Below are 24,361 nucleotides of genomic sequence, written 5' to 3'. Positions count from 1 at the left end.
CCGATAGAACACCTTTGGGACATAATCTTTCGGTCCACCAGACGCCGTCAGGTTGCTCGTTAGACTTTGCAGGAGCTCACTGATGCCCTTAGACAGATCTGGGAGGACATCCCACAAGACACCATGCATTGTCTCATTAGGAGGATGCCGCGACGTTGTCAAGCATGCATACAAGCATGTGGGGGCTACACAAGATATTGAAGAGTTTTGAATTGCAGAAATGTAATTTAGGCAAAATGGACAAGCCTGCCACATAATTTTTTCAGTTTTTTGGGGTGTCTATATACTGAGCCCTCTGTAGGCTGAAAACTTTCCATCAAAAGATGTGGCATCCTTTTGTTCCTGAGACATTAAACTGCCCATATGAGTATAGATATCCCACCTTTTTTTTCACCATTGAAATCTGATGTGTTTTCAAAGTGTTCCTTTAATTTTTTTGAGCAGTGTATTTTCTTGGTATGCCTTGGGATCCTCTGGGATGAGCTGGACGAAGTGACTGGGCTTCAACACTGAAGCTGCTGCCCTCTTGACCCGACTCTGGATAAGCGGTAGAAGATGGATGGATGCATCTGCACGATTGGAATTGGGGTTCCAACTTCATAAATAGTGGTAATTGCATAAAAATATACACTAAGCAGTGTCTTCTGAACATGTTTTTGTCACGCCATGCATGGTTTTACACTGAGAGGACATTGAAGCACCTTCTGGGAACACTCACACAATGTATCAGACCATGTTCTAATCAAGAGTGAACACAAGACATTCTGGTTATCTTATTTACTTCACACAAAAGAGAAAACATTTGCACAGAACGATAAGAATTTTCATTTTAATATTGTAGAGAGCAGAGAAAAATTAAACATAAAACAGTTGGGTAGTTATTTTTATATTTACATAGACAGCAGCAATATATTTACATTATTTCATACTAAGGATAAATTAGCCAACATATATTACTGTATTTGAGAAATAAACATTGTTAAATCTATATTTAAGCAGATTCAATCACAGCAAGATGAATGAATGTGTAACAAACACAACAGTTCCAAATTTATGCAGGGCTACAAATTCACCCTTTTAGCTGGGATAGGATAGTTTAGAACATGTTTTAGCACATTGTTTTCAAACGCAATAGCCACCAACTTACAGACAACCAGAAAAGGAGATGAGTAAAACCACTTTAGCCATCTTCCCCTGCAGTTGTACTTCCCGCATGTGTGGTGAAATGTATGAAAGAAAAAAATAGTGTGGCAAAGCAATCTGCCCGCAAGGGAAGAAGCTCGCAACCGTCGGTCTCAAGTCATTAGAAGTTGGAAATGATGTTACTTGACGGATGTTGCCACAGATGGAAATTTCATCTCTGCGAGCAATATTATGTTTTCATTTGATGTCAATCTGAAGTTAAAAGCCCCACTGACAAGCATCTTGCAGCACTGCGAATCAATTTACTTGTTGCAGTCAACACAGGTGAAGGCTTTGGAATAAAGTGCATATATTCCATCAAATTGTTACAAAATGTATGTTAGTTATACTGACATCTGCACTTTGCACTTTTAAAATGTATTCAAGTAGTTCAGCATTGCAGAAATTATGGATGGAACTTCATTTGAAAGTTCAATACTTTGAAAGGAGAGAAGATTCAATGATAGTCCTTTGCTTGTCTTTTGACTGACTTGCGTACAGTATACATATGCATCTTTTTCTCAGGAGGAAAGTACAAGTGGTACATCGGTATGTTGATATTTTCCCAGTTAACCTTACAGGATCTCAGCTGGGTAGTTTGGAAGCAGCCTGAAAACACATTTCTGCGGTATATAGAACTGGGAATGTCCAATTTGAGGCATTGCTCTTCTGGTCAGTAGTAAGTGCACCAGTTGCTATAATCACTAGGCATCAAACCACCTGTAATAAGCAAAATCAGATCCACAAACCACCAGATTCCTAAGCCTCCAAGTGTGAGCAGCTTCCCCACTGCCGTCCCCGTGTGGCCCAGGCAAAAACGGTCAACCCCGAAGCAACCAAGGAAGAAGGAGTACAGCAAAGTGGTGATAAAATAGTGGCCGGTGTATCTGCGAGAAAAAAAAACAAAAAAAACATGCAACTTCAAAAAATTAAATTTGACTGGCCAAACGTTATTCTGGTTAATTAAAAGCACTGCTAAGTCTTAGCTCTGGTGAAAATATTACGTATCTCAAACCATGTTTCAAAAAACGTGTTATGCTAGTGCAGTGTGGTGTGAAACATTTTGGTACATAGAGTAAATATATGCTGACACACTGTGATTAACAGCTGAGAAACACAAGTTTCTCTTCACGTCTTCAGTTGGCTTAAAGGCAAGTAAAAAAAAAAAAAAGCGCGAACTTCAATTCCAAAAAAAAAAAAAAAAAATCCTCTCTGTCACCTTGTTTTATGTAGTTCAACATCTATATTCACGACAGTGCCTTGACTTAAAATTGGGCCAGTGAAAAACTGTTATATATTGTTTTTGTTGAAGCAAAACTCATCATTGCAAAGTTGCACATCTCATTCTGTCTTAACTACCTTTTTTTAAATCAAGGTACCACAAAGACAACAATACATTTACTACCAATGATAATAAAATAATAATAATCATAACAATAATCCTCATCACAATAACCGCATTTCAAAACTTTACTTGGCACTTGAAAAGACCACTTAGAATAAAGTTCTCAGGACCTTTAAGAATGTATTAATTTCCAAGTGTTTTAGCACAAGACCATTCACGTTATCAAAAGTATGTGTAAATAAATAAACTATTTAATTTTTAACTCCCGGATTAACTACCAACATAAAGGAGACTATGGACAGTAGGACTCTATTTTTTTTTTTTAAACATTTGACGTTACTTACATCTGTGTATCACCGTTTAAACAATTATACATTTTTCATGATAAAAGTGAGATCAGATTCTTATGTATAAAATGAGCTTATTATTATGGCTTTTTTGGGGTGAATATGATAAAATGCTGCTGATGAACGCAACACAGGAGAAATGAAAAGATGAAGCTAACACTGGGTTAAATACATGATATATTTGGAAACATTGCCCTCTAGTGGAAACACCTGATGGCATGGCAATCACCTAATGATTTGTCATATGGAAACATTGTCCTCTAGTGGAAACACCTGATGGCATGGCAATGACCTAATGATTTATCTTGGAGTTTCAAATAGAAAAGGCATAGAAATTATCAATAGCAAATTAAGAGATTAGATCCAAAGAGGGGAAAGAGTAGCACAACAACTTCTCATCGCAGTATATTCTATTTCAGGTTTTTTATCTTTCTTTTTGAATAAATTGGTTGACTATGGCATAACAGACTGACACAGGGACACTTTTCTTTTTGTTTTCCGAAAATAAAAATAAAATAAAAAAGTGGAATGTCACACTGGCATTTAAAACCTAATTTGCTCTGTTGGTTAATTTGCTGCACATTTCGCATTACCTGTTCATTCTCTGAATTAAAAAGAAGCTACAATGCAATAGATAATGAACAAAACTGTAGATAGTATATTTTTGACGATAATAAAAAAGGGTTGAAACATTTTTCCCACCGTGTCAAACACAAAGCTAAAAAATTAGAGTCTGTAAAGGTGCAATGAAGAAATGTATCTATGATCTTACTTGATGCATGGTACATTCCCTCTCAGGAATTCTCTGGGCCCGGCACATTCAATATCATCAAGTGCAGTGCAGATAACCGGTGTGTGGTTCACTTCTTTCTTAGTCTGGCCTCCCCACTATCAACAAAAACAGTTAATGTGATACAATCAAAGCCCATGTTAAAGTTGTGCTCAGATATACATGTGCTAATCAAACTCGTCATTTGAGATGAACAAGAGAGCCCACATACATAAATAAATGAAGTTATGAAGTAATTATTTCTCTCAGTATGTAATAATAAACATGAAAACATTTCAAACAAAATCAATAAATTTATCACAGTACTTTACAGTACAACAAACATGGACATGCTGCACGCATTGATTCTTTTATCCTTGACTTATTGACAATGTATGAGAACAAACAAATCTATATACTAGTACAGTATAGTACAATTCCATCTAAGAAACAGTTCTTTAAAAAAAAAAAAAAAAAAAAAGAGTATGACATTCTTTCCCATGCTAAGAGTATGTTTACTTATGACCACAACTTTGGGCTATATATTGTACTCACCCCTACACACCCATGGCCCATCTCCAGATATGCGCTAAGATTCCCAGCATGATCTACAGGGTCCTGACAGTAGATGAACTCCTCCGGCCTTCATCACAAAACACATCAGTGGAGTGACATTGTGAGCAATGGAAGGTGAAAATCAATGTTTATCAAACATTAATTTTGGATAGCATTTTTGATTGACACCTTCAGAAACGTTTGACTTTAGTGTGTTTAGCAATATGTATCTGCAGTGATACAAACAAACAAAAAAGTACAGTTATATCCAAAATTACAAAATGAATCGTCTGTAAACATCCGACTGCTTAAGTTTGTCACTGCCTGAGGAACCATTTCAGCGCTTGCGTTAGCATGTGAGCATTAGCGAGGCTACTTACAAATAACTGCAGAGGACGACGGGTGACTGAGCCGTGTACTCAAATGCGTCAGTGTAATTCGTACTTTCAACTGGTACATCATATTTTACAGTTTCTGGGGTCTGTTCGGAGAAAGGAAGTTCTGTCGAACCAGGAACAGATGAACTGGTAGCTACATCTGTGGTCGACGAGTTTTGGGAATGGATCCCTTCCAAACATTGCAAAAGAATTACTGTAAGTAACAGGAGTAGTTGTCCGCACAGCAAGATGTAGCTTACTGAAATCATTATCGCCGTCAGAGAACAACATGAACAGCGAGTAAATTGTCATACGCATCAAAAGCCACCATCATGAGCTAGATAGGTGTCCATCGACTGTTTGTGTACCTTTTCTTCTTTTATGGAATCAAACGGGGCGTTGTGATGCATTTTAACTTCACTACTGCCCCCTGCTGTAATACATTGTCCACTACACTCTGAGTCAGTTACTGTTTTTCTTTTAACCAATTAAGTAATATGGGGGGTAAAGCTATGGAATAAGTTACCTGTAACGATCAAAGAAAGTTAACACATTGCCCAATTCAAAGAACACTTTAAAAATTGTACACTAGAAAATTATAGGAATTGAAATCTTTTGCTTGTCTGTTTTCAGCTATATAGTCCAAATCTTATTTTTTTTTTCAGAATATTATTGTATAAACTGCTTTCATTTCCAAAATTATCTTCCTCTGATAAATTGAGTTTCTGTATTTCGAAAAAATAATGAGCAACCATGTTAAGAATTATGATGTATAAAAGGCGTAGGAAAAAACAAGCAATAGCTTCTCCCTTCTCCTTTTTTGAACATGTTGATTTATTTGCCTTATTGGCATAACATGAAATTATGTGAAAATGTGAAAAAATGATTTTGTGTTTGGTCGATCTTGTGTTCAAAAATAAACTTCAACTTCAAAACTTCAACTTCAATACGACGGGCGGGGTTATAATATTAGAAACCCCATGCAACTATGCAGTTCGAGACGATTTCTGGACCCCAAGCCCCTCAAAAGACAAGCACGTTTTTAAATGAATACAGTTTAGCTGCTATAAGTGAAAATTGAAGCAGATTATTGTAATGTGTCTGTCTATCCTATTTTCACCCAGCTGCAATTTGATTGAAATAAAAATGTCTACAGGTATTATACAATGTAGTTTTATGGACTTTTCAAGGAATATGATTTGATATGGTACAGCTGTAGCTTACGCCATGCTGGTTAATATGTAACACGTAAAAGCCCCCCAAAACCCTATCAATTTACTTAACTATTCAAATTAATTAAACTAAAAAAAAAAAAAAATCATAAGAAATATCAAACCGATTCATACCCATTTATACCTGTATGAATATGTACGTTTCTCTATATGTACATGAGGTAGGATAAAGACCAAGGATGGGACATTTCCAAATACAACAGTTTGATACTGTTCAGATAAATCAAAACCAACTGTTTTTATTACATACAAAATAATAAATTAACTCTGACATAGAAATTCAGTCTTTAACTACCGTTTTTTCCGGACTATAAGTCGCGTTTTTTTTTCATAGTTTGGGTGGGAGTATGATTTTCATCATGTGATTTTTTTCACACATTTTCAAAATTCAAAAATCCACGATGTCACTGGCACCGCGCGGTGGTTGTTTACATAAAGGACAAAGGATTCGATCACAGGATGACGAAGATGACGAAGGGCCCCACGTTTGAAGGATTTAATGATTTGGAGTGACACAAGGTTTGAAAAACCTATTTATGTTATAGTTATTTGACATATTTTATTTCGTGTAGCAACTTGTATATGTTTTTATCGTTACACAGTTCAGTAGTTGTTGGCTCGTTGAACTCTTGTTTTGTTAAATAAAGAGCCGTTTACTAAACCCACGTCTTTCCTGGTACTTTGTTAACGCTACAATATAGTTATATACTAGATCTGTGCGGTGCGCGCGTGCGGCGTTGTTGACATAAAGGACGAGGAATTTGATCGATGGATTTAATGATTGGGAGTGACACAGATGGTATGATAATATTGTTGTTATATAAACCCACCTCTTTCCTGGTACTTTGTTAACGATACAATATAGTTATATACTAGATCTCTGCGGCGGACGCGCGGCTTTGTTGACATAAAGAATGAGAAATTTGATCGATGGATTTAATGATTTGGAGTGGCACAGATGGTTTGATAATATTGTCGTTATATGATAGTTATTTGAAATATACTTTATATATCGTTATATGGGTCTGTGGAATAATTAGAAATGCAAATTACAACGGGTCCGACGTCAGCATATGCAGCGCATACGCGGCATTGTTTACATAAAGGACGATCGATGGATTTAATGAATTGGAGTGACACAGATGGTTTGATAAACATGTTATTTATGTAATACATACTTGAATAACTGAATGTTACGTCAGGCCCGTTCTCAGCTCCTCGTTTGTGTATATGTCACGTTAGCATACCCTATTGTTTAGCCTGTTGTTGCTGGTTCATGGCTGTTCTTGGTGTTGGATTTTGACAAATAAATTTGCCCCAAAAGTGCGACATACTCCGGTGCGACTTATATATGGTTTTTTTTTTCACTTTATTGTGCATTTTATGGCTGGTGCGACTTGTACTCCGGAGCGACTTATAGTCCGAAAATTACGGTACATATCATGAACAGAGTCAAATACAATGACAATGTGCCTTTTGGGATGTATTACAATGAATGAAATTAACTGATTGCTGCGTCTCTATTTGAAGGGACAAAATAACTTCCTGACCCTTCACACCCGAAAAGAAAAGAGGCATGGTAAAAAAAAATTGTCCTTGAGAGAACTGAGGTATGTTTGGAACTCACCAAACCATACAGTACTAGTCTACAAAGCCAGATATCCTGTCTGTCCCTAAAAACCACATCATGTTAAAAAGATTATCTGTGTGTACATAATTATTTAATTGAGTACACAAATCTCTTCCATTTCCATGAACATGTAGAGGTTTTCCATTTTTCTGTTTTTAAATCAGCCACCATTAATTTGTTCAAAAAATATATTGCCATGTTTTTACCATATTTACCACACTTAAGTTGTCACAGAGAGTTTTTTTCAGACTCACACAATAAATGGCAGGAGGCAGGCAGACCAATTTTTATTTCACCAACCAAAGGGGAGAAAGAGTGATCATGAACCAATTAAGCCAATATGGAGGATTGGAAGTGAAATAAAACTTGAATAATGATTTGGAAGTAGGTTGGCTGCATGCATTTGTGGTCAGTGTTTACAACTGTCTTTCTGCTTGTGCACAGGTTGTCACCTGGTTTACAGTCTCACCTTCATCCAGTGTCTTTTTGTTTTAGGGTTAGCCAGTCAGTTTCCAAATATTGGAACCCATCAGCCACAGGCGAAATAGGTGGCCATGTTATTGGAGAAGAAAAATAGTCCCAGTTAGTGATACTTGAGTGGGGAGGGTCCATTCTGGGCTGCACTGGTGGGACTGGGTAATGGGTTGATGATGAATTGAAGGTGGAGTAGGGGTAGAACAGAAAGCCACCCAAGTGCGACAGACTCACCAAGTTCTGTAAACAAATAGAACATACGAGAATATGGACAAAGACAATGATGCAAGAAGGATGATGTGATAATGCAATGGTATCATTTCTTTCTTTCTCAGCTCAACAGCAGTCTCACTCCATCTAATTAATGTTAATAAACAAGTTTCTATACTGTATATACTACATGTCGATCACCCTTAAATGTTTTCCATAGATTGGTTATGTAGAATGAATTTCTTTTGATAACGACTAAACCAATTTGCAATGCTTATTTTCTGAGCTGTCTGATTGAAGACACAGTACAGTGCAGTATGTCCAATCTCAAGCATGTGACCATACCTGCAAAAGAAATGTATTCTGCTGAGGAGATCCAAGTGATGTTGGACCCCAGACGGGCGTTACCAAGGTCTGCCCAGAATACGCTACTCTGTCCATTTGGATGCCGTTGTACCAGCAGTTTAACTTGGAAGAATGGAGAGAACTCCGTCCAGTTGTTGGGTCCTGAAGATGTCTCTCTAATTCTGAATGAGAACTGCGACGAATCTCATTTTGCTCAGAGTCTTGCCGAACAGAGCAACAATCAATTGGACTTGGTCTCCTTCCTGGAGAAATCCTCAGTTCAGTTTTTTTGCGGGTTCCATGTTCTTTTTCATTGTCACTGGCATCTTGTAGGAACAAAAATGAAGAGTAGAATGAATAGAATATTTATGCTATAGAGACTCATAAAAACACAATACAAAAAACAGCAGCACCTGGTGATTTTGAGTTGGGGGAATACTGTAGAAAACAATCTTTAGCAGGTTGACCTTTCACAACAGTCATTCGCATCTCTTTAGACTTTGTTGATGAATCTGGTAGCTTCCTGTAGAATAAGAATGAAAAATGTAAAGTCCCAATGATCATCGTCACACACACATCTGGGTGTGGTGAAACTTGTCCTCTGCATTTAACCCATCCCCATGTGATTTTGATTCATCCCGTGGGGGAGAGGGGAGCAGTGAGCAGCAGCGGTGCCGCGCTCGGGAATCATTTGGTGATCTAACCCCTCAATTCCAACCCTTAATGCTGAGTGCCAAGCAGGGAGGCAATGGGTTCCATTTTTATAGTCTTTGGTATGACCCGGCTGGGGTTTGAACCCACAACCTTCCAGTCTCAGGGCGGACACTCTACTACTAGGCCACTGAGCTGTCAAATGCAAGTAAAATGCAGGTAAAATGCAGGTAAAATGCAGGGTCAAGCAGAAAACTTTCAAAGGGAAGTAAACCCTTTACAGTAATAATGTGTCTTTGCCCCTACTAGTCTCAACACATTTGAGCAAAAATTACCCACTTTCATCCATCTCAGGGGGTGGCCATTTTGCCGCTTGCTGTTGACTGAAAATGACATCCCAATTGCTATACTCTGATGTAATTTTCAGTCGACAGCAATTGGCAAAATGGCCACCCCCTGAGATGGATGAAACCAGGTCGATTTTGCATCTTTAATTCATATTCTACAAACAAAACGATCAGAAGAATGTGTTTTGACTAGTTGGGCTGCACAGAACATATTACTTACTATAAGTTTGGGGCTTGACTTCCTCTTCAAAACAATGCCATGCTTTGTGTTGTCGTATAGCATTGCGACAATTTGAACTATTTCAAAACAGCAATCAATCAATTAACTTTTCACTTTCATAATAATATGAAGACATAATATTGAAAAATAACCTGCCTCTTTTCTTTTTTACCATTTCCTGTGTCGCGAAAGCCCTTTGCGAAAGGATTGTTGTCTATTTTCAGCTGAGTGATCTGAATGGTTGACAAGAAAAATTAGTCACACTTAACGTTGTCATCTGGTAAGTAATAAATAAATCACCATTTTAAGATTTTCTTTTAGCAGACCTCACCTTGTCATTCTGATAAGCTGTAACCGCAATGAACTCTGTCTCAGGGAAGTCGTAAGTGTGAAAGGTGCTGCTGCAAGACAGCTTCAGGATATTGTTTGCCTCCACAATGTGAAATCTTGGTTGATATTTGTGCATCGAGTTGAGAATGGTCTGCAAATGAAAGAGACAAATGTACCTCTGTTTTCAAATGGAGGGAAAAGACAGGTACACATTGAGGTATAAACTCAGCGGCTGTAGTTGTACAATCCAAATAGTAGCTCCATAAAGTTTTACATGGGATGGCAAAGGCGTGGCAGGACATTTAGCTCGAAAGGAAGGAGAATATAACCCCCTATATGTATGCAAATTCACACGCATTTTAAGCTCAGGTTTCATTTTCTTCATTCCCTGGTAGGTTTTATGATGTCACGTGAATAGCTTAATTCTTGTCAGCTACACAATAACAACTCTCAACAATTACATGTATTTATGATAATTATTTGACAGTTTACATTTAGTTACTGGCTTTTGTAGTCTACTGAGCAATTGTCAACAGTTATTAGATATATTCATAAATATATTTTAGTCAATTTCAGACGGTGATTATGGCGGGCAGAAAGGCATTTATTTCTTGGAGGTGGCAGCTGCCATCCCACAGACGCGATGGAGGAGCTACTGATGTAATAGACTAGAGAAATGCTAAGAGAGAGGGAGAGACAGAAAGTTCAGTTTTGATTGGCAATTAGTTCAAACTTTCGCGACTGTTCTAAACGGATCTATCATCATACTGCATATTGCTTTTGAAGGCATGCACTTACAAATCCATGCGTGTCAGATGTATTGTTAGTAAGTTTCACTTTGTGGAACGTGACCACTTTGGACATCCACTGCTCGCCTGCGGCAGGGCTGTCCGGGTGAATGTGCACGCGCTTGGGCAACTCTGGATTCGCCTTCCCCGCCACCATCCAGCGGGAATGATGAAATTTATATCTGCGCTCATCCACCGCCACGATGTCCATCATTAGGATGTATTTAGTTTTTGTTTCCATACCAGTGCATCTTAACCGTAAAGGTGGGAACATGCGCCTGGGGGGAAAGGTAGTCAGATGTTAATTACATGTAAGGAATCTGGATTAAATTGACGGATTTTACCTTCCAGATTTTGTGATGATCATTTCAGTGCAATATTGATGGAACTGTCTCCAAAGTTCGCTGGCCTCCAAATGCAATTTGGGCACGTCTTCTGTCTCCGCTCCCGTTTCCATTTCGCGGGGCCTGTGCAAAAAATCTGGCGTGGTGATGAACCGCGCTCGAATCACTTCATCAACGGGAATAGGTTTCGATGATTCTGTGACTAAAAAAACGGCGGGGAACAGCGACGAGCCACTCAGAAATCTTCGGTAAGGTGCTGCGTTGTGAGACAAGCAGTTTCGAGATTTTGCATGGTCTCAAAAAGTACAAATAAAAAGTGCGCCTTTTCCCAACTGCATAGTTGTTTTTGAGCAAAAACGGCAGAATTTGTTATTGTTGTGTCCGCTCGGTATTCGATCGGCTCCTAAACTTGAATCCTCCAGATATTCAGAAAAAAAAATCTCTCTGACGTTTCGACGGCAGAAGACACCCAGTGGGAGGGGTCTCCCATGTGTCGCACTTAATTAAATGATGATGCTGAAGTTTCTTTTGGCTTGATGAGTGTGCTTTTATGGTAATTCCAAATTCCATATGTCTAACAGATTATACAAGGACAGAAATTGAATAATAGTTGCTTGTCAAGAGAATTTCTGTCACTGGCAACCCACTTAAGAGAAAGAAGAGTCATTCTTAAATTCCCCTGCGTGGAAATGTCCCTGCTCCACTTCACTGCATCTACCCTGGCCAACATTACATTGTCCAGTGTCCGCGTTGCACGCTTTGATCTTCTACATGAAATCCAGCGAGTCTATCTCTTCTTCAGAAGTATCATTGATTGACTACTACTGGCGGCATGCGCCTCTAGCACACTGACTCTCAAAGAAATCAAATTGGCAACTGGCAAGTCAGTTGCCTTCCTTCCCACAACAACGCAACGCCCGTTTCTACTTGCGTACATCTATAAAATTAGACAAAAAAGAGAAGAAAACTCCACCCATGCGCACAGTTATACCATGCATCACGCTAGAGTGGCATTGGGAATGGAAATAGGGCCCTATGCCGAAGTAACTGGCACTCATTTGAAAACGGATAGTGTGGTCACTAAAAGGATGAATGCTGGCACTACTATTATAATGTATTATAACAATCAGAGAAACATTTTCAAGTGAATATCCTTGTTAATTGTTCTGGACATTTGTTTGTCAAATGTAAAACAATGTTTTGATGAAATGTCTTCACAGTTGCTGGTGTGCAACATGAACAATGAGCGAGTCTCAGTGATTCATTCAGAAGTGTGTGTGTGCGTGTGTGTGTGCGTGTGTGTGTGTGTGTGTGTGTGTGTGTGTGTGTGTGTGTGTGTGTGGGGGGGGGAGGGGGGGGCATTTCAATTAAGACAATGGGCTTGTCAGCACAATGAGCGAGGGAATGAAAAGTCCATTAAAGTGCATCCGAATTGAAAAGTGACAATAGTTCACTCTGCTGACTGGTCGGACAATATTGTCTCAATCCTGTTGATTTGAACAGTGTGAATATTTATGTTTAGAAGTATTTGCTTGTCTTCTGTGTCGGCACCATTTAAGCAGATGGAGTGAATTGGTAATTCTAAGTGCTCACGTAGTATCTAAGACGAATATTGTGCCAGAGAAAGCATTAAATCTTCGGAACACAACACGTTAGTTGAAAAATATAAATGCTATGTAAACATGGAACAGGTATGGGTCACTTTAAGAATGATGAACACTGAATCCGATAGGGACCATTTGAAATAAAAATATATTGTGACCTTGCAAATATGGATTACAATACAAGTATGCCACAGCACGTGGCGACCACAGTTGTCATACCCTGTAATCGTTACGAAAGCTTAAGAACAAATTATGGCTGTATGATGTGTTTGTCTCTTATGTGTTTTACTGGACACTCCATTAGAGATGTACTTACTGGTAACTTGACAGCTGACAGATGATTGCTGATGTTTCAAATTTCAGCTAGAATTCTCCAATTCAAGTGAATAATAAATCTCCCCAAGGGATTCATACAAGAAATACAACATGTCCAGAGTCACTGTTAGACACAAACATCTCTCCTGTTCCCACTTGTCTCTTATGTAAACGATAGAATGACTAAAATTAAACTGTATTATCTTAATTCTTCACAGGATCTTGACACAAAACTGGCATCAATTGTTTCGAGACTTTTCTCTGTCCATTAATCGAACCTTGGATCACTGTTTTATGAGGCACAAAGAGGCAGGGTGATTACGGAAACAGATTCTTCCAAGAGCTGAGTCAATGTATTTTCATCCAAATAACTGCTTTTTATCACAGTTAAAATCACAGTTGGAATCCAACTCCTGGCCTTGTTCTTCATCATCCTGGGCTTGTGTGCACTCGTGGGTGGGTCAAAATTCTACAGGCGCTGGGAGGAAAAGAAACGCAAACGGTTTTATTGATGGAAAATCAAATCCAGCCACACATGGTTGATAGAGCCCACAATACAAAAGACATACATTTATCTTACAAGCTAATGAGCACCATCACTAATAATGGATAACGGTAAAATTAAAAGCTGAAATGAGACAAGGCTGTTGTTCCTGTAGATGACATAAAAAGCACTGGTCTGTTCCAGATATATTGTAAGATGTTGATTTTTACGTACCTGCTTTCAGAATTTCCACCTGCAGAAATGCTCAAGACAAAGTCCAAAGCTATCCTTGAATCAGAATCTGTGATGCATGATTTTAGTTTACATTCTGTTAACTGCTGCTAACCACCGGGTGTCGCCAGCATCACACTTTTGTAACATTGAACACCTTTACTGCAAGGAAATCATGACAGTTCTTGAGATCCTGATTCACTGACTCTGTTATTGCAACAGAATGACCTGTCTTAACCTTTGCATTCAATGATGAGTGACTTGAGTTTAGCTCAAACTAAATGTAATTTATTCAGAAATCTAAAATGTTTGGAGTCACCCACAATCTTAATTCAAAAGAGAGTTTTTGTTTGCACGCACCAGCTTCTCACTCAGGCTTTACCGATTATTTCTTGTTGGTTTCATACATAGTCTTAAGTCTTATAGTCTTTCTGCCACACTCTTTTAATTTGTGTATGTACTAGGCAGTTCACGGCGGACTTAGTAGTTCAAACAGTGGCAGAGCAAATCATAAATTGTATGCAAGTCAGAAAATACCATAGGGAAATTTAGGGTGCTATTCATCACTTAAAAGTGTATATTGTAAATCAGTGACCCTTCTCTAATGTAGTTTGATTCTGTTAATGTGCTTTACTGTTGTGACTACCACTGCTGCACTTGAAAAATGTTTCCGTTCTCCACTTTACAGTATGCACACATCAGGACTCTTTGAACTCAAATCTAAAATCAAAAAATCTTATCAGTTGACCGGAGGTTGACGTCCAATAGTCAGTGGACACATGTTCCCAATTTGTCATGAAATCTGTACTTGAAGTTAAATCAATGTATTATTGAAGTTCCCCATGAAACTGCACTCCACTCCTATTTGTTTCACTGTATCCTATTTAGGATGAGCAGGAAGCTGGATTCCTACTATCCCAGCTGACAATGGGTCAAGATGGCTTTAAACTTGCAGACATTCTTTTACTCACTCGCTCTTTTTTATGCAGAAACTCTTTACAGTACTTTTACGATTATAGAGTTGTGATCAATGACTTTGAAGAGTGTTTTGGGGGGAGAATTAGTGACTGTGTAAACGTAATATTCTGTAGAAAAAAAACCCTAAAAGTTTAATCTGATACGCTTCCAGTAAGTACTACACTCTACAGGATCAAATGTGTTTCATTTTCAATTCCTGAGACTTTAATGAATTTTTACTACCATGTCATGTGGTAATATCTTTGGATAAATTCAGGCTCCATTGTAGTTCTGTTTTCTATGTTGTAGTGCTAATTACTTTGAAAACAGAATACTGTTGAATTTCTAACACTTCATTTTTACTTGAAGTCGTAAAAGCTTTTTGAGGCAGCCATATATGTATTGTGAATGCACATGACCCTTTTGCTGTGGTATAGGGGCATATGATTCAACCAATACGCTGGAATAAATTTACAGTAATTGTAGCAATTGCACCAATTCACTAATCAATAATCCTTAAAAGTCATTCCATCTCTATACATTTGTTTGTAAAAACTACCAGTGAATTTTCGTGTGTGGTGTGATACTTTTGAACTGCAGAGTTCTGGCTCAATGTATTTTCCACCAGATGCAGCCCTCTGCTGGTCAACAATGAAAAGCAACATCACTGAGTTGAAAATGTGTACCATTAGACTAGCAGGTTTACTGTAAAGGGTGTGCATCTAAGTATTTTTCAATAAATGTTTTTTTTTTTTTAATGAAACACTTTCATTGTATGCGCATTTGTCTTTATTTTCCATTAACAGTCGCATCTGGATGACTTAACTGCGCAATTAAGCGTCAAATCAGGCAAAGTGAGGGCTGCTAACCTTGAACTCTATTAAGCAATGACAACATCACTTTTGATTTGGGTATTACTTGAACAAAATAAAACCGTTTTATGAAGGTTTCCTCTTCCAGGGTTATTCTGAACCTTGCTCCATTTACAAGTCTTGTCAGTTTTCAACAGAATGGTGACAGTTAACATCCATCCATCCATCTTCTGAACCGCTTAGTCCCCCACGGGAGTCGGGGGCGTGCTGGAGCCTATCCCAGCCGTCATCGGGCAGCAGATGGGGGACACCCTGAATCGGTTGCCAGCCAATCGCAGGGCACACAGAGACAAACAACCATCCGCACTCGCACTCACACCTAGGGTCAATTTAGAGTGCTCAATCAGCCTACCAAGCATGTCTTTGGGATGTGGGAGGAAACCGGAGTGCCCGGAGAAAACCCACGCGGGCTCGGGCAGAACATGCAAACTCCACACAGAGGGTCGGAGGTAGAATCGAACCCGCAACCTCCTAACTGTGAGGCGGACGTGCTACCCAGTGCCCCACCGAGCCACCTGACAGTTAACATAAAACATGAAAAAATGTTATTCAAGTCATGAATTTACAGTAGTGGAAACTGTTGACAAGAAAATGTCAGCATTTCATTTTTGATCTTTTTTTTATGAGAGGATGTTATAGTTTCAACTTGGATGTTGGAGCTATGTTTTCAATGCAATTCTTGTGTTCACCCTATGGAAAATTGATAATGAGTAAATTAGATTCGCTCAATGACATTTGAATGAACTCAGATATAAAGGAAGTTGAAACAAAGTGAACATATAAACTCAAGAAATAATGTGTAACTGGGCTGGCCTGAATAGGTCACAACTGCTCATTGTGTTTATGGCTCCGTGTCACCATATCAAACACTATTGTGGTGTAAACACAGGCACCAAAAGAGCAGTCTCTATTTTTCAGTCAAACAGATCTCTGTTGCTCTGACTGAGCTAATTGTGCAATCCCACAGAAATAGGGATGGATCGCTCGTGCGTAAACTGCTTGAAAAACCTGATGGTGTTCCTCAACTTCCTGTGCTGGGTAAGTTCTAAAAATGTTCATCCAGTGAATTTTCTGTTATTCATCATGAATTCAAACCCCAAATGGGACCGTCACATTGGTAACATAAGGTGTTGTTTCCTTTCTGTCTTGCAGCTATGCGGTGCATTTGTTGTTGCTTTTGGGATATTTCAGAACATACACTCCAAGTTTGCATCTCTGGTCACAACTTTCTGGCCCATCTTCCCCGCCAATACGCTGGTGGTCACTGGTACTATTGTTACCTGCGTGTGTTATCTGGGTGTGCTTGGTGCCATGAAGGAGAATCGCTGCCTGCTCATCAGTGTGAGTTTGACATACACTTCAACAATGTCATTAGTCAATGCACGAATAAGAAATTTTGACACGAGTGACACAATAATTTGGGCAATGTGTGCTATTTGCAGTTCACACTGGTAAAACATCACAAACTATGTTCAAGAATGTTCTCAGAAAATGAGATGTTACATAAAATGGTGAACTTTTACTGTGCCAAATTTAGGCCTGTCTGAAAATAAATGTAGTATGTAATGTAATGTAGTATAGTATATTATTCACTATCTTATCTGAATATGATTTTGCCCATTTGCAGTTTTTCCTCCTGCTCTTCATCCTGATGCTGATAGAGCTGGCCATGGCTTGTGTGTTCCTGGTTTACAGCAGAGTGGTAGTAAACTGTTTATATAGCACATCTGCCAACATGCATAACAACAGCTTGAACTGTCAGTAACCTATTATCATCGCATCACTAATTTAATTTTTAAGGTGGGAAACGTTCGTTAAGCCGTCAAGTAGCAATTGTTCTGTTCAGGCCTGTGGGCGATCTTTGTTCACTGTCTAAAGAACTGGGATATTGCAAATAACATAGTTTGTGTCTACTATACAGATAGACTCTTATTTTGAGAAAGACCTGAGACAAAGTTTGGAGATTTACAGACAATCAGGTCCCGGAGAGAACCAGACCATTAAAGACAATTTTGATGCTGTCCAGCACCTGGTAAATGACTCTGTTCATCTCTACACTTAAATAGAACTTTATTACTGGATGGGCCTCATGTTATGTACTCAAAATGTTGAAATTATTATTATCAAGTTCCCTCTGCCCAAATCAATGGTTTCGCTCAGCATTAGATTTTGATTTCTATATTTTTGTCTCTGTTTCTTACTCTCTCTCTTTTCAGTTTCGGTGTTGTGGCGTACACGGTGAGCGAGACTGGATGGGTCATGTTCCCATCTCCTGTTGTGTCCAGGATCCCTGCCACCCCCTTGTCCACACCAACTGGCCAGAGGTTGCCCACTCTCAAATTGATTTCAAAATAACATTTTATTGTGCAAGACATGCACATTCACAATTGCCCTCAAATGCTGACTAGACTACTTTGGTTCCCTGATAAAAAATCCATCCCCAGAATAAAACAATTTTGTGTCAAACATCGGCTCCTCAATTTGGACCCAAAATAGGATATTATGTGAATTGTTCAATGATGTAAGACACCGTGGTATACTTTCTGGAGAAGGATATGATACATAAATGCCTCTCTTATAGGATACCTAATGCTAGATGAAGCTACAGAAGATGCCCAAGGAACACTTTGAAAATACTTGATAAGATAAATATTTCACATTCTCCCTGACCTGACCTGAATTTCTATTCCTTTCCTAATTTTTGCATTGTGATTTATCACTCTGAATATTTCGCAGCGGAATACAAGGCCTCCGCCTTTCAACGTGCCTGCACAACTTCATAGACACAATTTTTATTTCCTTTTGGGTGGATAGTTAAACAGTGTAATCTTTTCACTTCTCAGACAAAACACAAATCTGAAAGTGAATCTAGATATTACATGCCACACATTTGAATAATTTATGTAAACAGACCTGCATTTTGCTGGCAACCGGTGCAGAGTATGCCCTCTCACCCAAAGTCATCTACTATAGGCCACTCATGACCCTGGTGAGGACAAACTGGTACAAATGGATGGATGGATCAATTTGATCCGACACTCATGGGCTAGAAAGCCATGTGGCAGTCACAAGCTCCAATATTTTTGCTCACATTAAAAATAGAGCCAAGATGTGGCCTCCTAAGACGTGTATCAGATTCTAATCAAAATACCTGGAAATAATGAACGAACTTACTGGTAGCAGGCACCCCGGTATTTAACTGTTCTTTTTTTTTAAATGTTACTGTTAAATATCCATACCCACATGTAAATTAACTGTTAATGTTTGATTAAGAATATGTATACGTACATGATGTATGATATATATACAATATGTACAGTATATGTAAGTGAGTGTGTATTCATCGTATATCCTGTTGCTTTGAGTCCTGTTAATTTTTTAATTTCAGAGTTCAAGTACATTCTTTTATTTCAGGGTTGTCTCATTAAACTGAAGGAATGGTTTGCAGGAAACTATCGAAGCACCGGAGCAGGCGTTGTCACCCTCTTTATCATACAGGTGAAGTAACTTCAGGTTTTTATTCACGGATGGAAATTTTAATTACTATTGTGAAGTTGAACAGCGTAATTATAATTTGCTGCAATATGTTAAATGAGGAAACTGTTGAAACTGTTTACTTAATGGACAGACAGGCAGTAGGTAGGGTGCATGGACAAACAGATAGATGGACCTCAATTTTATGTAGTCCTAAAAACATGTTTTGTTTTCAGCTCAATGTGGTTTTGAATGTCATTGATTATTTTGTTAATTTTATGTCATTTTTCATTCTGCTTGCAGTTCATTTGTCTGTGTTTTACCATCCCACTGTTTTGTCACTTTGGTCGAAATGGGCTGGGCTACTTGTGAAAAGGACGCATTGCCAAAGTCACAATGATTTCTCAACGACTTATCAGTATTTAACGTGTTGGTCTTTGCTAAATGCCTCAAGAAGTAGTCGCAGTTGCTCAAGCTTTGTCCGCACTAGTTCTCGCAAATGTTTCCTTCTGATCCTTTTTATTTTTATGATACATTTCAAAGTAACTTTTTCTTTATTAGATTGTATATTTCCAAGAAATTAGTCATCTGTTATTGAATGTTGAAAGAATTGATTGGTTTTCCCCCAATAAAGAAGCTTCCACGCTGATCAAGGTTCCATAATTTACCACCAGACTTGGCCATTTATGTGTACTGTTACAATAACAACTTATCTCAGCTTTTATATTCACAAACTTTAGCTGAAATAAACAATTCTGACATTTCAAAGGCCTCTCTTATCCAGTATTTTACCCTATTGATTTTAAGTTGAATTCTAATAAATGGCTGTTTTGCTCAAGCCCTACATTGTTTTCCATAGAAGTTCTAAAGGTAAAGAAGTACTAAGAGGCACAAGTATTAAGCATTGGAATTGTGTCTGAATAAGTCATATACAATAACTTTCAAATTAATGGGGGAAAAAAACTCTTGGAAAACAAGGGTTGTACTTCTCCAACCCTAACCCATTGTAAACCCGTCTTTAATTCTTTTTACAAGGTAATATTCTCAGAACCAATCACAGTCACAAGAACAGCCTATATATCATGTTAGAGTCCTCAGTCTTATTTTCAAGAATGTTTTCACACATAGTTGAATTTGAAAGAGGAAATATTTCCGGAAAGGTTTTGAAAGAGTTAAAATATCGGTTGGAGTGCTTTGCCCCATCTGGGTATTTTGCCCAACTCTGTTTTATGGTCCTCAGTCTCTCACGGGCAAATAGAGGTAGTTACAACAAATTCATTCGTAATTACTGAGTCACACACACACTTTTTATGGAGATGGCACAACTGCTCTGCTAATGAAGTGAAGTCGCCTTTTTAGAATTATTTTCGCAAGGAGGTACATAATTTCCTTGTATAATCGCAGTGGGTCCTCTGTTTGGGATAGAGTTCTGATCCTTCAGTATGAAACCCAGAACACACCATAGTCTCCTAATTGTAAAACTATGATCACGCACAATAAGTATTTGCAAATTGTCGGCTATAAATATACAGTAAAATTGTTAAATACAAAAACAATCGAGAATATTTACTACTCCTGTTGTTGGTGTGCACACTAGAATGGACATAAACAAAAAGTTTGCAGTGCCTGAATCCGGGACACTGGGGCACCAGCCTCGAGCCAGACTTGGGGCAGTGGCTGCTGGTGAATGCCTGGAGACGGGACCTTCACCCATGGACCCTGACTGCATCCTCTTACAGACCCAATATACGGAGGCAAATGAGGGTCCTTTGCAATTTGTGCGCGTATTTGGAGCAGGCGTGTCAAACTCTCTGCCCACATGATATCAAAGATTTATGTTGGTGAAGCCCGCACCATTTTTTCTGTCTTGTTGCCCAAGGCATTTTATTCCCCACTTATGCACTACCATAGCTTAGGCTCATGACAATTTTAGGCAAAACGTTATTCTCAAGTGAAATGAAGTCGAAGGAAAATTATCTTGGTCCCAGTTGTGTCTTTTTCAAAACCTGCTGTGAAAAATGAAGTTGTTGACAAGAACAGTCAATTTTGAGAAAAACAGGAACCTGAATGTTTTTAATATTAAGAGCATGGGCAGCTTGTTCAATGCACACAGAAAGTTGTGGTGTTACAATAAAGAAGTTACTCAACCAGCCATGCTGAGGAGTATGCAAAGTATCAGAGAGGTTCAACCAGAAAGGAAAGTGACACCATTCCTTTTCACATTCAGGAGAATTGTTTGTTCTGAACTGTCATTAATGAAGATTGAGAAGAATGGATTAGTTGAGATTCCAGCTCGATGTCTGTGGCAGTTGAATTTGGGCTTCTTTGAGGCAGTCGATGTAACAAATCAGGTAGGACAACCAATTGCAATTTAAGTCATGTTTACTGAAATGAGGGAGGCAGGTGTTCTGCAGCAGGAAGGCGTCATCGATGGAGAGATGACTGGACCTCAAGTATTGCTGGTGGCTGGGCATTTTATTTATTTATTTATTTATTTATTTATTAATTTATTTATTTATTTATTTATTTATTTATTTATTAATTATTGAGTTTTTTTATTGACGGGGGTCACGGCTGTGCTGGAGACTATCCCAGAAGTTATTGGGCAGTAGGCGGGGGACACCATGAATTGGTTGCCAGCTAATCGCATGGCACACACAGACAAACAACCATTCACACGCACACATGCGGACATTTTGCCGTGCTCAATCGGTCTACCATATATGTCTTTGGAGGAAACTCATGCAAGCAGGGGCCGAAAATACAAACTCCACACAAGAAGGCCGAAGCCGCAACCTTTGCACTGTGAGGTAGATGTGCTAAGAAATTAAGGTTTTTGTTAGTTTTCATGGAAAATGAATATTAAGGAATAGGATGAAATCATATTTATTAAAAATGGCAATAGCATCTTCAGAAAATATGATGCAAATCATGTGCATCATATTCAGGACTCTTCATGGAAAAGGCATTTTGGCATAAAAAGTTTACCTATCCCAGTAAATTGATAGATTTTCAAAACAAAACACAGTGGTTATGTCTTTACCGTTATTGATCATATTGTATGAAAATGACCTTAGGTTATTTTGTAAACATGGGCACTGAGCACCAATATTATTTAAACATACACTCAAACAAATGAAAAGAAGTACGTGATTTTGTTCCTTATCAAGGTAGGATTCTGAGCCATCCATCAAACTGCATCACTTAACCCATCTCAATAATTAAATGCCCGTGGGTGTGTGGAAAGTCCGCTAATGAGGGTGACATTGCTTCAAAACATCTCCATGTTGGCATCCTTGATAAGACACCTGCGGCTGTTCTCAACATTTATCAACCTGCCATGATGAATGATCTTAACATCATCTCCTGAAGGAGGAATGCAGGGCCTGATTGATGTTTCCTATGGTTCTGTGTGAGTTTTCTTAACAGCCTTCACTCAGTCCTTAGTGTTCTGCTGACATATTCAGTATCACCTATCATGAGATTTCAAGAAACATGTGGGGCAAGGTGTCTTTGTACTGAGCATAAATACAGTTTTTGATGCACATCTTACAAAGTAAGAAATTTTTGTTGATTAGAAAGTTGGTTAGAAGGTTGTGTTTAAATGTGTCCCCCGTAGAAAAAAAACAAATAGGTTATGATTTGCACGTTGCTCTCCTCATATTATAAATGACAAAACTCCATCGATTGAAATTGAAATTTCCTTAGAATTTGTCTTTCTTCTTGCAGTGAAATAAATTTTTGGGGGATTTTCATTTTTATTATTTGATTGAAAAATACTCACATATTACAAGTTCATTATAATCTCTACATTTTGTGTTATATATGCACGACTGGCAGTTATACTTGACGATTTGGCTTTGTTGACCAAAATGACTAGGAAATCAGGGAAATCAGTTTTTCCTGCACTTGTCTGGTGAATTTGTTTTCAGTGTTTTGTCAAAATAATTTTGAGGCATGCATGTTACATTATACTGTATTGTGCACTGTGCATGTACAAGACGATGCAGAAATAAATGCAGTTTATCATTTTCGAAAAGTCTTATCAGTGAATTGCATTTCAACAATGACACATAGAAGTCAACGAGCACATTCAAAGGATTCTGGTTCTAGCATTCTTAACCTGATATCCTCCCTGAGCCAGTGGTTTGTAGTGACAGGCCAAGCGCAGTGCTGCTTCAACGCAAGTGGTAGTGATGGCTTTTGCGACCGTTTGCGACCTTGAACGAACCCTGATGAAAAATCAACATTCATGCTCAAACCCTCACTAACCTTCGCTGCTCAATAAGATACAGGCTTTAGAAAACTAGCCAAATACACTTTGAAAACAATGTCATAACTAAATGGTGTTTCAGTCGTGTACAGTACACTATGAATGTTGTTAGGGCAAATTAACAAGTATAGTAAATTCATTAATTTGTCTATCCAGGGTGGTATGCGAATGACTACTGATGTCAAAATTTCCATCTACGTAGATCAATTGGTGTCTAATTTTCTCTTTTTAGGCAAAATTGGCATCTGAATAATGTTTTTTTTTATTTGTAATTCCAGTTGTCATGTGGAAATCAACAATGAATATTTTTGAAAATCAATAATGAATATTTTTGAAAATCAACAATGAATATTTTTGGAAATCAACAATGAATATTTTTGAAAATCAACAGTGAATATTTTTGCATCTAGATCAATTGATAACTAATTTTTGTGCCCCGATGGATCACCACCTTATCGTGGTGGGGCACTTTGCGTGTCTCCGTGACCCCTAGAGCTAGGTGAGTGGGAGTTTCTTACTCCTGGCAGAGTTACCCAAGCTGAACAGGCCGAAGGGTAGAGGCCAGACTCAGAGCGATCCAGTGTTCTGGGTAGATGGAACTCAATAGCCTTGGCAGGCAAGAGATATGCTCACCTGAACGACAGACAAGACTGCTACGGCAGACCAGGCGGAGCAAACCCTCCAAGGGTTCAACGGCTGTGAAGGCGCTGCAGCAAGTAATTGTGGAATGCTCAGGGCGTGACAGAGCACGAAAGACGTCAAGACCATCCACTGCGGCAGAAGAGGTCTCCAGGCGTAACGGTTTTCCGTGCCACTGGGTAAAGTTTTCTTCTGTGGATAGCGTGGGTTTGCTCCCGTGCAACGGTTCTCCCACTTAAATCAACATCACGCATAGGTGTCTATGCTACTCAGCTTCCCGACACACACTCAAAGTCCTGTGGCGATGGGGGAGTGGCGACGGTGGCAGGTGGAGGTAACCACTGGAAGTCACTAGTCAGGCCTGCA

At 38.6% G+C, this 24,361-nt stretch overlaps 3 protein-coding genes across 3 annotated transcripts; 1 reads left to right on the top strand and 2 right to left on the bottom strand.

Moving 5' to 3' along the window:
- Positions 1-801: 801 nt before the first annotated feature.
- Positions 802-4,950, bottom strand: tm2d2 (TM2 domain containing 2). The gene is made up of 4 exons (XM_085910900.1): positions 4,579-4,950; positions 4,199-4,286; positions 3,647-3,762; positions 802-2,069 (listed from the first exon to the last, which is right to left on the bottom strand). Exons 1-4 carry the CDS (start codon positions 4,842-4,844, stop codon positions 1,856-1,858), a joined length of 684 nt encoding a protein of 227 aa, XP_085767026.1. The 5' UTR covers positions 4,845-4,950; the 3' UTR covers positions 802-1,855.
- A 2,835-nt stretch (positions 4,951-7,785) lies between these two features.
- Positions 7,786-11,259, bottom strand: LOC147057687 (T-box transcription factor TBX3-like). Its single transcript, XM_085908953.1, has 7 exons — positions 11,147-11,259; positions 10,813-11,080; positions 10,016-10,165; positions 9,857-9,917; positions 8,880-8,989; positions 8,467-8,792; positions 7,786-8,151 (listed from the first exon to the last, which is right to left on the bottom strand). Exons 1-5 carry the CDS (start codon positions 11,257-11,259, stop codon positions 8,946-8,948), a joined length of 636 nt encoding a protein of 211 aa, XP_085765079.1. The 3' UTR covers positions 7,786-8,151; positions 8,467-8,792; positions 8,880-8,945.
- A 5,267-nt stretch (positions 11,260-16,526) lies between these two features.
- LOC147057686 (leukocyte surface antigen CD53-like) lies at positions 16,527-19,732 on the top strand. Its single transcript, XM_085909995.1, has 7 exons — positions 16,527-16,647; positions 16,762-16,950; positions 17,237-17,311; positions 17,531-17,641; positions 17,826-17,933; positions 19,024-19,107; positions 19,387-19,732. Exons 1-7 carry the CDS (start codon positions 16,585-16,587, stop codon positions 19,453-19,455), a joined length of 699 nt encoding a protein of 232 aa, XP_085766121.1. The 5' UTR covers positions 16,527-16,584; the 3' UTR covers positions 19,456-19,732.
- The last annotated feature ends 4,629 nt before the right edge of the window (positions 19,733-24,361 follow it).

This window comes from Syngnathus leptorhynchus, chromosome 4 (genome assembly GCF_054491065.1).
Source record: "Syngnathus leptorhynchus isolate UIUO chromosome 4, UIUO_Slep, whole genome shotgun sequence".
Classification (NCBI taxonomy): domain Eukaryota; kingdom Metazoa; phylum Chordata; class Actinopteri; order Syngnathiformes; family Syngnathidae; genus Syngnathus; species Syngnathus leptorhynchus.
Note: the sequence above shows the minus strand (reverse complement) of the source record. Positions and strands in the feature narration are given on the sequence as shown.